Source organism: Primulina tabacum, chromosome 7 (genome assembly GCF_025594145.1).
Source record: "Primulina tabacum isolate GXHZ01 chromosome 7, ASM2559414v2, whole genome shotgun sequence".
In the NCBI taxonomy this organism is placed as follows: Eukaryota; Viridiplantae; Streptophyta; class Magnoliopsida; order Lamiales; family Gesneriaceae; genus Primulina; species Primulina tabacum.
The window spans coordinates 34,044,587-34,060,121 of NC_134556.1; the positions used below are offsets into that span (position 1 = coordinate 34,044,587).

Genomic DNA, 15,535 nt, shown 5'->3' on the forward strand with positions numbered 1-15,535 from the left:
AGTCTGGAATGAAGCCTACTAAATACTGTACAGATTCTTCAAATGTCTGTTCTTGAGCAAGAAGTTGCTCATTCATCATTCTCAATCGGTCAGTCAGAATATGGATCGCATTCTGATCCTGAGTAGCAGTGGGAATCATAGCATCAAAATTAGACTGAAGAGTCTTTAAAACTGATTCCAGCTTCTATCGTTTCAGCTGCTCAAGAATGAAACTTCGTCGTCTCATTACTTCAATCACATTTTCAGCTTTGGCAAGATCAGAAACCTTCTCTTCATTCTTTACCATTTTACGAAATGCACATGGTATTCTGAAGAATGTGAGTGGATGGAATACTCGAACCTTATGCCAATCATCAAAGAAAGTCATTCCTTCATTGGCAGATTTCTCAATCTCCTCCGAATGAAGATCAATGCTAGTTAAAACGGATGATTTGGCGCCGTGAAATTGTGATTCTGCAACTAGTTTTCCTTTGCCTTTATCTGAAGATGAGACAGGCATCACGGGTCTAAAAGCAGAAGATCCTGCAGTGGATTCACGAATAACGGCTCCAGACAATGGTCTGAAAGTCGGAGCAGTAGACGAAGTGGTGGCATAAGAAGTAGCTGCTGGCTTAGTGACAGGAACAGATTCTTGCAAAGATGAGGCGCTTCTCGAAACACTTGTCTCTAGGGGACAGTGTCTAAATCAGCAATGGCTGCTGTTTTCTTGATGCGGAGCACTGTGCGAGCCTTCTTCTTGCTAGGGGTGACAGGGATATATGTTTGGGTAGGAGCAGCAGACTCCTCAAATACTGTTTTATCATAATCAGTGGAGATAACCGCTCTTTTTCTCTTGATCTTCTTCTGAGGTCCTTGGGCGTTATATTGAGCATATCCTACCTCCTTCTTCAAAGCAATGAACTCAGCCACAGATGGCTTTGGCCTTAGAGCAAGTACATTTTCAGCATCGACCATTGTTACGTAAGAAGCGTCATGTTCAGTAGTGAAAGGAAAACCAGCATCCTTAAACATTTTGCTGATCTGAACAGCAAAACCAGAACTCTTCCTCAGAACCATATCTTTCAAGATTCTAAACAAGAATCCACTCCAATCCACCTTAAATCCAGAAATGATGGTCAACATCACTTGTACCTTCTCCTTAGTCAATCTGTCAAACGTATCAGCTTTGACCAATAGTGCCTTTACCACAATATCAGCAAGCACTTGATATTCCATCTTCAGAAGCTTTTTGAAGCAAAGTGACGAGGGCAGCCGACATCTCCTCCTCATAAGTATCAGAAAAGTCACAGATACCTAAGCATGGAAGAAAGAAGGTCGATCCCAATAGGGCAGCATCAATGGAAATAGATACATCTCCCTAGGAATAGATGATTTTCCTTTAGTCAACTGTTGCTTTGGCATAGAATTCTAAAAGAGCAGTCTTGTAGATAACAGCTAGTGTTTCAAAAAACTTTCTGAGACCAAATTTCTCGATGGCTTTAAACATGCTGACCAGATTTTTGTTTGATTGTTAGGACTGAAGCAAAATTAACTTGATAAGCATTTAGAGTGTAAACTCCGGCCATTTCTGCAAACAAAAAGAATTTGGAGTAGATTCTGCAGTAGAGTGTGAATGCGAGAGAAAGCAGTAGCTAGTATGCGAAAGATCTGAAAGCGTAAAGGTGAAATGACTGAGAAAAGACTGTTAAAGTCTAGAATGTACAGCCGTCAATGAAACATAAGGACACGTGTCAATCTGTTTACGGTTGAATTTGAAAAGTTAAGCAAAGAGTGTCAGATACGCCAAAATTTTAAAATAACTAAAATAGGCGGGATGTCCAAAGCGGTTACTGAAAAATATCAGAAGAGGGTTTGTCGTCTTATGATAATATCTACTGGATGTTAAGAATTACTGAAATATTTCAGCATCTTGATAAAAACCAGTAGACATATTGTTTTATCGAAAAGACAAACCTTCTTCTGCTTCTGATAAAGAACGGAAAAGAAAAAGACAGAATAAAATAATATTCCCCTCAATTAATGCAACTAATAAATGTAATAGATACAATATCTGAGGGAATGATAGATGACTCTTGATATTCGTGCATGATGTGACCGGTTGGATGTCTCTTTAGCTTCCCAATACTCTATATAAGTACCTGCAATCTCACAAACTAAGTTATGTACACAAATAAAAAATCACAAATGGATGATGCAAAAATTCTCTCGGAGTCTTCTCCAGAGACTGATTCAGCAGAGGAATTGCAAGGACAATTTATAGCTTCTCGTAAGATGATGTCCGAAGACATCCTTTTTCAAGATATGAAGACTTGGAAGAAATTCATTGGCCTGTAATATGAACAATCAATTAGATTGTTCGTTTTTAGAAGGACTAAGCTGCGGAATAATCCCTTTCACAAACCATGACCATGCAAAGCGAGGGGATTCCAGCAGAGCTTAGTTAGATTCCTGCTGAAGTACTTTGTAGTAATTCAAACTGCTGATATCAACAAAATATAATAGATAAGACAATGTAATGCATCTGGTTTTATGAATGAAATATTTCATTTTTTCATATCTCTGTTTACTAACTGCTTTTTACTTAATGCAAATAAATAAATAAATAACAAGAAATAAACAGAAGAAAGGATGAGAAAAACGCAGTCTGAATAATTTAAGGCTCAATGACTCTTCGTCTTCCTCAAGTCTTGTCTATAAATGAAGATAACTTCTGCTCGTAATGACATTTGTATTCCAATGGATTGTGAAAGCAGCACTCATGTTCCTCATCCTTCATGGACACCTCAACGTTTGCAAGAATTAATAAGAGGTGCAGAAGACTTCGTCTTTACGGAGGTTATGTCCATTTGGACTACTGTTCATGACCTCCAATTAATCAATACCGGAGAATTTCCTGCTTCTGCTAGACAGAGGTCACTCGCAATAAGGTTTAAGAGGCTTTCTCGAGTCGATCACATATCCGAGCTGGTCAAGGAGATGCGATGAACCACATGCTACTGTCAAGGGAGTGGGAGTTGCTTGATTTAGTTGCCAATTCCGAAAACTTTCGGAATATTAGGAGTCATGATTTGAACAACTGGTTTAGATTGTGGCAAAATGCTGTAAAAAAAGTTTGAATCAAGTTGTAAGGCGTCGATTTTATTCTTAATAAATATCAATAGTTGCCACAAATTATCTCCTTTTTCTTATAAACAAACTGATATTAGTTGAGTAACAGGAAACTGATAATAATCAACAAACTGATAACAACAATATACTCAAGTTAAATCAATTAAACCAAGAACATTTCGAAAATAAGAAAACTTATTCTCAGGCAGAGGCTTTGTAAAGATATCTGTTGCTTGTTGATCAGTAGAAACGTATTCCAGACGAATGTCCTTCTTCTGCACATGATCTCTGATGAAATGGTGTCTGATATCTATGTGTTTTTTTCTGTAATGAAGTACTGGATTTTGCGTGATTGCTATAGCACTGGTATTGTCATAGAAGATAGGTGATTTAGAAGCTTGAACTCCGTAGTCTTTAAGTTGTTGTTGTATCCATAGTATTTGAGAGCAGCAACTTCCAGCAGTAAGGTACTCTGCTTCTGCAGTAGACGTAGCTATGGAAGTCTGCTTTTTACTAAACCAGGAGATTAGCCTATCACCAAGAAATTGACAAAAACCAATTGTGCTTTTCCTGTCCAACATGCAACCTGCGTAATCAGCATCTAAATATCCAATAAGATTGAAAGATGAATCATTAGGATATCATAAGCCGACATTTCGAGTGCCCTTCAAATATTTCAGTATGCGCTTAGCAGCAATGTAATGTGACTGCTTAGGGTTAGATTGAAATCTTGCACAAATACAGACAACAAATATAATATCAGGTCTACCGGCAGTAAGATATAACAGTGAACCAATAAGACCACGATACTGAGTTACCTCTACTGAAATTCCATTCTCATCCTTGTCAAGTTTAGTAGATGAGCTCATAGGAGTAGAAGCAGCAGAGCATGTTTCCATGCCAAACTTTTTCAGTAGTTCCTTAGTATACTTAGCTTGATTCAAGAAGATTTCAGTATCAAGTTGCTTGATCTGTAGTCCTAAGAAGAATGTTAATTCTCCCATCATGCTCATTTCAAATTGTTCTGCATTAATTTGGAAAACTTTGCACACAATTTGGGGTTAGTTGACATAAAGATAATGTTATCAACATAAATCTGTACTAACAGAATGTGCTTATTTTTAACTAAAGTGAACAAAGTTTTGTCTACTGTGTCGATAGTAAAATCATGATTGACTAGAAATTGTGAGAGTGTGTCATATCAAGCTCGAGGTGCCTGTTTTAAACCATAGAGGGCTTTGTGTAATTTAAATACATGATTCGGTAAGAAATGATCGATAAAACCTGGAGGTTGTTCAACGTAGACTTCTTCTTGCAGTAGACCATTTAGGAAGGCGCTTTTCACGTCCATATGATAAATTTTGACATTTTTGAAGGCAGCAAAGGCTAAAAATATTCTGATCACTTCAAGCCTTGCTACTGGTGCATAGGTTTCATCATAGTCTATTCCTTCTTCTTGTCTGAAACCTTGAGCCACCAGTCTTGCTTTGTTTTTGACCACAGTGCCTTCTTCATTTAGTTTGTTTCTAAACACCCACCGTGTTCCAATAACATCTTGATGAGTTGGTCTAGGTACAAGAAACCAAACTTCATTTCTTTTAAATTGATTCAGATCTTCTTGCATAGCTTCAATCCAACTGGGATCCAGAAGAGCTTCTTTAATTTTCTTTGGTTCATCCTGAGAGATAAAAGCAGCATGCATATATATATTCAATAATTATTTGCCTTCTGGTTCTTAATGGAGCTGCATGATTACCAATAACCAAAGATGGAGGATGGGATTTCCTCCAGACAAAAGGGTTTAAAAAAATTTCTTCCTGGTTTGATGGATTCGAATCAGGCTCAGCCAAAGCAGTAGCAGGTTCTGAAAGCTTTGCTTACTGCTGAATATTCAAGAAATAGTTCAGCATCTGATTTTGAGTCAAATGCAGACAAATAATTTTTACCATTATTGTGAACAAAACATCTGCAACCAAATACATGAAAATAAGATACGTTAGGCTTACTCCCTTTCCATATCTCATACGGAGTCTGATTGTGCTTTTTGTTGATCATTGTTCTGTTTTGTGTGTAGCATGTTGTGTTGATTGCTTCTGCCCAGAAGCGCTGAGAGATGTCTGCATCTGCTAGCATTGTTCTAGCAGCTTCTTTAAGGATTCTATTTCTCCTCTCAGCTACTCCATTCTGTTGAGGTGTTCTGGCAGCTGAATATTCATGATGAATGCCCTGTTAATCGAAGTATAACTCAAGAATCTTGATAGTAAACTCAGTTCCCCGACCACTTCTGATTTTAATGACAGAAATAGATTTTTTATTTTGAATCTTTTTCAGAAGCTTGATCAGGAGAATATTGATTTGATCTTTTCCGGCAAGAAATATGACCCAAGTAAATCTAGAAAAGTCATAATCAACAACAACAAATGTATATTTCATTCACCCTAAGCTCATGATAGGGATTGGACTAAAAAATTCCATATGCAATAAATCCAAACACCTTGAAGTTGATTTTTTATCTTTATTCTTGAAGCTAGATCTGACTTACTTACCAAGTTGAAATGCAGAACACACATTATTCTTAACGAATTTTATATCATGCAAACCATCAACTATGTTTTGCTTCTTGAGATTATTGATTGACTTGAAATTCAGATGATTCAATCTCTTGTGCCATAGCCAATGTTTATCACTAAGAGAGGCAACTAAGCATGTAGGAACATTAATATGATCTTTATTCCATGAAACTTTGTATGTATTGCCTTCTCTTTTTCCAGTTCATACAGTAGACTCATCAGCATTTTTAAATGTGCATGTGTGCTTCTGAAAAGCCACAGAGTAACCATTATCACACAGTTGGCTAATGCTAATCAAGTTGTAAACAAGATTTTCAACTAATAGTACATCATTGATAATAATGTTACCATGGATATTCTTATCCTTACCCACGGTTTTCCCTTTTGAGTTGTCCCCAAATGTTATCTTTGGTCCAGTACAACTCATTACTTTTGATAGTAGATTCTTCTGTCCAGTCATATGTCTAGAACATCCACTGTCCAGATACCATGTGGAGCTGCTGATTTTGGCTTTCCTCTCCTGTTCCTACAAACACAAATTTTAGTATCTGGTACCCAATCTATTTGGGTCCAATCCTTATCAGCCCTTTAGAACCCACATTTGTACAATTTTATGTGACCTTGTACTTCGCGTATCCAAAGAGGTGTGTGCAACAGAAGGTCTGCTATTTCTAACAGAATGCATCTTAATGTTGTTCTTCCCTTCTATTTTGTTGTCTGGCCTGTATCTCTTCTGAACAGGTCTATAATTATAGTACTGGTATTTTTTAACCTTCATAGAGGGTTGTCATCCTGAGTTGAACCTCTGCTGGATCCAGAACTCTAGGTGAACTCTTCCCTTAGGTTCAACATAACTAGGGATGGCAATGAGCCGGGCCGGGGGCGGGTTTGCCATCCCCATCCCCATCCCCCGCCCCCATCCCCGCTTTTTGGGTTTCGGGGAATCCCCAAACCCGAAACTTCGGGGATCAACTTTCCATCCCCGTCCCCTATCCCCGTTTTACAAATATTAATATGGCAATACGATGACGGATTCGGAGATTTTCTCAATTCAAAATTTATTATTATCTATTATTATTATAGGTAATATTAATATCAATATCAATATCAATATCAATAATAATAATAATAATATTATAAATATTTTAAAAAATAATAATATTATTATATTATTAATACTAATAATACTATTATTTTATTATTGATATTATTTTCGGGGCGGGTTCGGTGATTTCGGGGATGGGGATAATAATCTCATACCTGCCCCGAACTACATCAGGGATTTAAAAAAATCCCTGAACCCGAACCCAAACCCGAAAAAAACGGGGATCCCCATCCCCGTTTCGGGTTTTCCCCGTGGGGTCCCCAAACCCGTGGGAAAGTTACCATCCCTAAACATAACCCAGACCATAATGCTTCGTTCTGTTCGTCTGATCTACAGTCTTTTCAATTCGAACAGTTGGTACTACATGTTCATATATCACACTGGATTTGACAAAGTGAATGAATTTCCCTTTGCCTTTATCCAGTTCTGGCTTAGCACTCGTTTCAGAAGTGCTTTCATTATTGCTGAATCCGATACCACTTCCTGTCACCGGATTGCTTCTGAAATTCTTGCATCTTCTCTAAAGAAATAGAAGACTTGTTCCATGCATTTACCAAAATAGATAGCTTCTGGTTTTCAGACCTCATTGTTTGGTAGTCTGCATTCACTCTTTCATTCTCAGTTCTTAACTTACTCATCTCATCTTTTAAATTATTGCAGATTTTCTCTTGCAAGCAAGTGAACTTACTGACTTGATTCTTTAAGTCTTGATTTTCAATCTTAACTTCTTCGAATAATTGAGAAAGTCTCGAGTACTCTTCCACCATGTCATGCAGTGCTTTAATCAAATCAGTTCGTGTAAATTCGTCAGAGCCAAAGTCAAGTACCTCTCCAGATGTCGAGGTTAGTTCAATATATGTCATGATACATTTGATATCTTCTGCATCACTTTCGCTAGAATGACTTTCTGAGTTAGAAGACTCAGAACTAGAATCCGCTCATTTAGATTTGCTTTCCTCAGCAATCATCGCTTTGCGGTCTCTTCTGAATTTCTTGTCATTCCTTTTGTATTCTTTTTTCTTCTGATCATCCTTGTTTGGCTTTGGACATTCAGCAATAAAGTGACCGATCTTTCCACAATTAAAACACGCCAAGTCACCAGGTGGTGAGTCCTTCTTGAAGTTCCGGTTAGGGCTTTGGTAAGCTCGGTGATTCTTCTTCATGAATCTGGAGAATTTCTTCACAAATAGAGACACATCATCATTAATGATCTTTTCAGCAGTCTTTTCAGAAGTGCTCTCAATGGTGGTAGCAGGTAAGGCTTGTGGAACAACTACAGCAGCAGCAGCAGCAGTAGCAGTAGCAGCAAGAGCCTTGGTAGGTAGATTTGTTGAGGGCTCTTCTCCGCTTCTCACTTCCAGATTCGAACTCATAGGCTTTTAAGTCAGCAAACAAGTCATGTAGCTCCAACTTGTTTAGATCTTTAGAGACTCTCATAGCCATTGTTTTAACGTCCCATTCCTTGGGTAAAGCTCTCATCACTTTGAGTGCAATTTCTCTGTTGTCATATTCTTTCCCAAGAGCTGCTAGTTCATTAACCAAGCTGCTGAAACGTTCATCAAACTCATTCAGAGTTTCTCCAGCATTCATTTTGAGATTCTCAAATTTCTGCATTGCTACAGACAGTTTAATCTCCTTCGTCTGCTCATTTTCCTTCACAGATTTGGATGAGTTTTTCCCAAATCTCTTTGGCAGTAGAACACATTTTGATCTTACTGAAGGTATTTTTGTCGAGGGTTTTGTAAAGAATGTCCTTTGCAACATTATCAAGATTGACTTTCTTTTTATCTTCGTCAGTCCATTCACTTCTGTGCTTCTCAACCATCTGGGGTGCTCCCTCAGTAACAGCAACAACAGTGTTAGATTTTAAGATCTTCAAATGACCATCTGTGATGACAAACCACGTGTCATCGTCTTGAGCTGCAAGATGAGCTTGCATCTGGATCTTCCAGTCATCAAAGTCTTCTTTTGAGAACATGAGAACCTTGCTGAAGTGTGTCATATCTGTTGTAAATATAGAACAAGAAAAACCCGCTCTGATACCACTTGTTGGGGATCGATATAGAGTTTAGAGGGGGTGAATAAACTCTTTTTCGTTTTTGCAAAGGGGTGCTAGAATCATGTTAGAGATTATAGCTTATCTTGTTCAAGTATATAACCCGCAGACCACAATATAATGCGAAAACGATCTGATGGTTTAATGGTGAAAATGATAAAACAGTAGGCAGTAGACAATGGTTGTTTATGGAAGTTCGAAGATGAAATCTTCTACGTCTCTCCATCTTCTGTTTCCAGAAGGTATCACTAAAAGACTTTGGATTTTACTGTACAACACTTGTACACACCCACTTCAGCAAGACTTATGCTTTGCCTACTGAAACTCTTAGTTCCTCAACACAATAAAACAAATACAACAAAGTTCTGAAAAAGACTCTTTTTCAGATTACAGACTCTTCTCAAAAATATAGTAACGTGAATAGCTTGTAGAGAGAGTAAGAAACAGTCAGTACAATATGATATCAAAAGATCAGTTAACTATTATGAAGCATGTGCTGCTTTTCTGTATATTGAGCTTGAAGATGATAAGTAGTTCTGAGTGCTCAAATCGACGTTCGTATATTAGAGAATGTAATCGTTGTTGGGTAACCTATAAACGTCGTTGATCTTGTGTATTTATAGAAGTCTTGAATCCAATGTCTATAAACAAAGCGGCTTCCTTGACTTCTGATAGAATCAGCTTTATTATCGAAAAAGGTTCCTGCAAAAAGTTTCAGAACAATCAGTCTTGTTTCATACCACAATTGGTAAAACATATTAAATGACTTTGTTCAGCATTAATGATGCATTTAATACTCGTACTAAGTAAAGTAACGGTAACATTTAATATATGTTCGATAAGTTCTGATTTAGTAAAAGTCAAGTTCTGCTTCTGTTTATCTAAGCTGATAAGTACTCGAAGAGTACTGCTTTGTTAAGACGATACGAGAACTTCTGCTTTTATATTATCTTCTGGTTTTACTAACGCGATCTACTGGTTTTGACTATCATTACCACAATTAAATTAAGTCTATCAACGGTCTTGTAAATACTTTGAAAGTTGGATGATCATCATCGACTAAATAATAGTTACATGTCAAAAATAGGAGTTAAGTATTGATTTAATAAATTTAAATACATAAATAATGATAGTATCGAACCTTCAGGTGAAAGAGGGAAATGTAATTTTTCCCATCGCTTATTTATAAATTTTAGATTTAGAATAAAGAACATAACATTTTAGATCAGCTCATATAAAAGTGAAGCACATATCGAATTCGCATACAGCCATAATATTTGTTGAAGTAAACCTTTTTCTTCCAAGAAAGTCTGTTTATTTGCTAGGAAGAACACAAATGCATATAAGTATACCATCAATAGCCTACACAATCTTTAAAACAAGGCCAATATTAGTAACATCACACAAAGGCAACAGAGTCATTATTTTATTAAAGACACGTGTATTTTTAATAAAATCAACAGTTTCGTTTGAATTTTTTTATCATATACAAATAAAATATAAAATAACAAAAAATTTATCTCGATATTTAATAGAGGTATATAAATTTTGGTTAACTAAAAAAAATGGAAAAGTATCGGGATGTATTGAATTTTGATTTTCTAATATTTTAATAAATTTACGCAACAATAAAAAAGATTTTATATCATATTATTTAAAAACTTAAAATAATTTTTCTAAATAATTTAAATGTGCTATGAATTCATAATTTTAATTAAATTATATTTTTTTACATTTTTAAATATACAACACATCAGTTGTTTGTCATTTAAATAAAAATATATTAAATTTATAAAAACTATTTAAAATCAATTGTTTTTGTACAAAAACTTAATTCCAAAATAACAAAATTATATATTTAAGACATAAATATCTATTTTAAAAAGATTGATATATTGTATATATTAGATTTTTAAATAAATAGAGAATCAAAATAAATACAAAAACATGTTTAGATACTAAATGATCTATATCAAATTAAATAAAACAAAATACAAATTTAAATTGGTTCAATCAACTATTAAAATTAAAAGTAAATCAAATTTCTATGTAATATCAAAATTTAAGTTGTATTTTAAATAAATATAATTAATAAGTCATTAATGTGAAACAATTAATCGTAAGTTTTGAATATCAAATAACATTTAGGGAGGATAATGTTGATTATTAATTAATAAAATGTCAAGTTGGAGAGTGTGATTATCAAATTATGGAGAGCAAATGATGAATTTGGATCCTCTTTTATGGGGTAAGTATATATCGCGTGTTGTCGTTCACTTTTTATAGAAAATTAGCACTCCATGATCTTGCGAACACCTCGTATTTTCAGATAAATTTGAAAAATTGTCAGACGAATTGAGATGATTAACTGATGATATTGTATAAAAAAAATACATAATTGTTGAGTGTAATAATTGTCCTTGTTGAGTAGAGTAATCGAAACATGATACTTGAGTTGTTGTACGTTTAAAAGATTTGGATTACACTGTTACCACCAATTATAGCTTTTGGTAAAGTAGCAAGGGCTCGATCCTACAATTAATATCAGAACCATGGTCACAAGTTCAATTCTTATTGATTGCAAGTAGTACAATATTGAGAGAGAAATTGTTGGGTACGATAATATCCATGTTGGGTATAACAATCGAAACATGTTGTTTGAACTGATTTATTATTTAAAAGATTTAAGTTATACTGTTACCATCAAATATAGATTTTGATAAAACAACAAATTCTTTAATAACACCTCGTGTTGTGCTTACCCACACAACATGTGATCTCCATTCTCAAAAGTCCCCTCAATTAGAGAGTATGAGTGGATGTAAAAAAGTATCTTGCTCACCAAATATAGATTGCTTAAAACAAATCTCTTTTGACATTTCGTTATTTTCTTAAAATGATCCTAAGAAGCTAAAAGTATCATGATAAATAAAATATTGTATTTAAATTTTATAACTCAATTAGTTTTAATAATCGTTAAATTTTTTATTTATTTTTATAGAGAAAATATATTTGAGTTTATATATTCGAACTCTCTTTATACATAAATTTTTCATGATTTAATTTTTATTATTTTCATAAAATTTAAATGTATCAAGCATTAGCTAAAAGAAATCGTTGACCAAAAATATCATCTCATCCTACGAATCAAACGATGCTAGGATATGTTGAACTGAAAAACAACAATAGATAGCAATTTTTTGGCCACTAAACCATAAATCTGCCTCCTAATCGTCTCAACTCATTTTCACTCACTATGAAGGCAAGTTAAGAAACCAACTTCAATTCTAGTATCGAAGTTAAAAAGTATAATTTAGTATACAAGCAAAAGTACCCTAAATCTGTCAAAAATAATAACTGCCATCACAAGAGTGTAAATGGCTGCTGCGTTTATCTCCATCTCACAAAATGGATCAGTTAGAAGATACACCAGCAGTTATTATTCGTTTGCCTTCCGGTCATTCTGCACTAGATCATGAGCGTGTAGCAAAGACGCTCTTACATTTGATATCTCCACCAATATTTGCAGAGCTGCCCGAAGCGTAAAAGATAGATGAATAGAATCAAGTATATGTTGTCAAACAATTAAAAGTTTCAGCAGGAAAGAAGGTGGTGTTTACCCCTCTCAAATGATAGTTGAGTTGCACGAAGCTTAGGAGAGACCAACGTTCCGAACATAGACAAAGACTTGCTTCGTTCTATTTGAGCCTGTTGATAATCAATGGCCAATCAAACAATATCCATATACAAAATCCAATTCAGGAACATAATAAAAAATCTAGGCTACGAGTATGACTTAATGTCTTTTAATAGCCGAAAATCATATCTCAGAAAAACTTGAAGTGAATTTGGAATTTTTTGCGTTTGAGAGGCAAACTTCTCATGCTTGTTCTTCTAAGTCCCAACCCTTCTTCCTCAAACACCATAACTTCAAAATGTTTCACATGTGTCAAGTACTAGAAAAATTAGAAACCAGATTATGCTCATGCATAAAGAATAAAGATTTGACAGTTAATAATTTTCATGTTACTGCCTTTAAAGAATTATACATGTAGAGATCAATGACTTATTAGTCACAGGATGCACGCATGATTTGACTTCTCTGTGCCACGATGGACACCTGTTTCAATAATGCATACGAGGGATAATTGGCAGCTTACTTGATTAACAACTGAAACTGGAGATCCACCACCTTCAGAACCAATCTCCTTAGGATCTTCACGACCAAAGCACACACAAAAAGATATATCAATCATCAATCAATCAATAAAATAGTACGAAAGGAGAAATAAAGAGCAAGAACTCCCATCTCTTCTTGATTATTTTATAAAAAATCAAGAATCAAGTAGTGGCATGGTTATAATTTCACAACTATAGCATCACTTGTTAGCATGAAACGCTTGTTTTATTTTATTCTGTTTATAAGGTGAAATCCTCAAATCACTAACCTTCACACGTGTAAATAACCTCTGTAATTAGGTGGTCATTGTAATATATTACCAAAAGAGAAATACAAGAGCTTGAGCCATCTAGGCGATCATTGGCCAAACTGCCAAATTTTGTGGTGTTAATTTCTCTCGTCACTTTCTTTGATGATTAATACAGTTTTCAGAATAATAACAGGCAAGCAAGAAAACCACAGATGCCTGCCTCGGACAAACTCATGAAGGCCGAAAACATTAACACATCTCATAATCAAACTTCTGCTCATAGTTGTTAAAGACGCAAGGAGCACTAAGGCGCAAAGAGGTGCTGGAGGGATTTTCTCCACTAGTTTGTCTACTCAATCGATATAGAGTCTAGCCTAGTTTAACGCTCTATCTATATATGTATCTTCAAATACTTTAGGAAATAAAGCTGCAATAAATTTCTTTTTAGAAAATGAAATACATATGACTTTTCTTGGTGCTTATTTTCTTATGATGTTTGGTAGGATTTTCTTTTCTATTTTCTCTTAAAAATTTTAAGAGAATCGAAACAAAAAAAGAAAGTCCCACTCGGACGCACTTGAGCACACCTAAGTGGGTTTCAAAGGCAAGCCCAGGCACACTCGCCTTAGTAGACGGCTGTGCCTGGGTATAGAGGGATCGCCTGGTGACGCAAAGTATACCAGAGTTCTGAGATGTATGCCGATGCAGAAGCCGTGGGCTCTTAGACTTGTTCTGCAGCAATTCATCCTCCTCAAATTTGGCTTCCTCGGGGTACCTTTCGGAATCATCAGACGATGCCCATTTGCACAACGTGAAGTTGGGTAAACCCATATCAGGGCTATCTGGGAACATAATAAATTCAAAATCCTCGTTAAAAACCATGTATATTTAAGTACAAAGGTCCAAGAAAATATTCACAAAAATTTCCTCTTGTAATTGTTACATTGACTTTCATGATATTAACAAACAATTTCTCAGTGCATCCATGGTTTTTCCTTTCTTTATTTTAGATGGATTTTCAAGTAAATTATATGTCTTCTTGCTTCTGATTTTTTCTCCATTTGATTGATCCCCGGAAAACTGCTTTCTTATGAAGTTCAGTCATCTTTATTCTCTTCTTAAAAGTTCAAGTCTCTGATGAACGAATGAATATAAAACTGCGGCATTTGACTTCCCACATTGATCTCATAACTTCCAACACATACAAATTCTTAAATCAACATAATGCACAAAGTTCCAAATAGAGCTTTCCAAGTAATAAATACCATCATACTGGTGCATTTGTAAAGTCGTCGAAGCATGATGAGACTTGAGATCGAACAAGGTGCTGTTTATGCGAGATGCGCCCATTGAATGCCGAGCACTGGCTAATTCCAACCAGCCCTGTATGACCGAAAACAAAAACTCTAGGAGTCTTAACATATTTTTGAGGTAAAACATGTATTTTCAAGAATCGTTACATATGAAATTTGAAATTCTAGTCTGAGATGAGCCAATTGCTCATAAAACAAGCAGTTCAAGAATCATAATTCTAGCCAAAACGAGATTCACCAACATGATATTGTAGGATAATTATTCTTTCATTCCCCTTTATCAACTAGATCCCTTACAACTTCTAATCCAATAATTCTAACCGCGGGATTACCAGCTTTTAAACACATGATTACATAAGGTTATTTCAATCAAATGTCAAAAAATCCAATCTTTAATCGATTAGAACCTGAGGAAACTGGGATCAAGAAAATTAATTGCCCTATATACCTGGCGGAGAGCTGAAGACAAAGAATCCATGAGAATCAGATAACTATCCGTGGAGTCTAAGAAACTTAATATATTTCCTTCCCTTTCTGAAATTTCTTTACTTGATTCAATCCCACCATTCTCAGAGCTCCGCATTTTTTGTAGTGCGCTTATTTGCCGTTTAGCAAATCGAAGAAGAACAGAAAGAACGAGGTAGGCTTTCTTTCCCCTTTCTTATTGCGTTTTGTTCTAAAAGCTCCGGGTCATATCGGCCATCCACAACATATAAATATTTGAAATTATCAAATTCGAACATAAATTTAATATGATTAATTTTTTTCAAGATGAACTCGAGTTTTTATTTCAGTCAAATATTTAATATATATTGTGAGAACATGAAATTCCACCAATAGCAGTAGCTAGCAAATTTCAGCAGAAGCTAATATTTCAGAAGCTGATATTTTTCCAGCAGATTAGAATCCAGCAGCAGCAGCACGAAATTCCAGCAGACAGTTACTAATTCAGC

General features: G+C 35.2%; 1 protein-coding gene across 1 annotated transcript; it reads right to left on the reverse strand.

Annotated features, from left to right (window-relative positions):
- Nucleotides 1-12,006: 12,006 nt before the first annotated feature.
- On the reverse strand, nt 12,007-15,279 carry LOC142551380 (uncharacterized). Its single transcript, XM_075660586.1, has 6 exons — nt 15,031-15,279; nt 14,535-14,652; nt 13,950-14,111; nt 13,000-13,055; nt 12,460-12,547; nt 12,007-12,370 (listed from the first exon to the last, which is right to left on the reverse strand). Exons 1-6 carry the CDS (start codon nt 15,163-15,165, stop codon nt 12,279-12,281), a joined length of 651 nt encoding a protein of 216 aa, XP_075516701.1. The 5' UTR covers nt 15,166-15,279; the 3' UTR covers nt 12,007-12,278.
- Nucleotides 15,280-15,535: the final 256 nt, after the last annotated feature.

Coding starts and splice junctions, on each gene's coding strand:
- LOC142551380 (XM_075660586.1), bottom strand. CDS start 15,165: ATGCGGAGCTCTGAGAATGGTGGGATTGAATCAAGTAAAGAAATTTCA. Junction 12,548..12,999: donor CAGTTTCAGTTGTTAATCAA/GTAAGCTGCCAA, acceptor GATTATCAACAG/GCTCAAATAGAACGAAGCAA. Junction 12,371..12,459: donor TCAACTATCATTTGAGAGGG/GTAAACACCACC, acceptor CGCTTCGGGCAG/CTCTGCAAATATTGGTGGAG.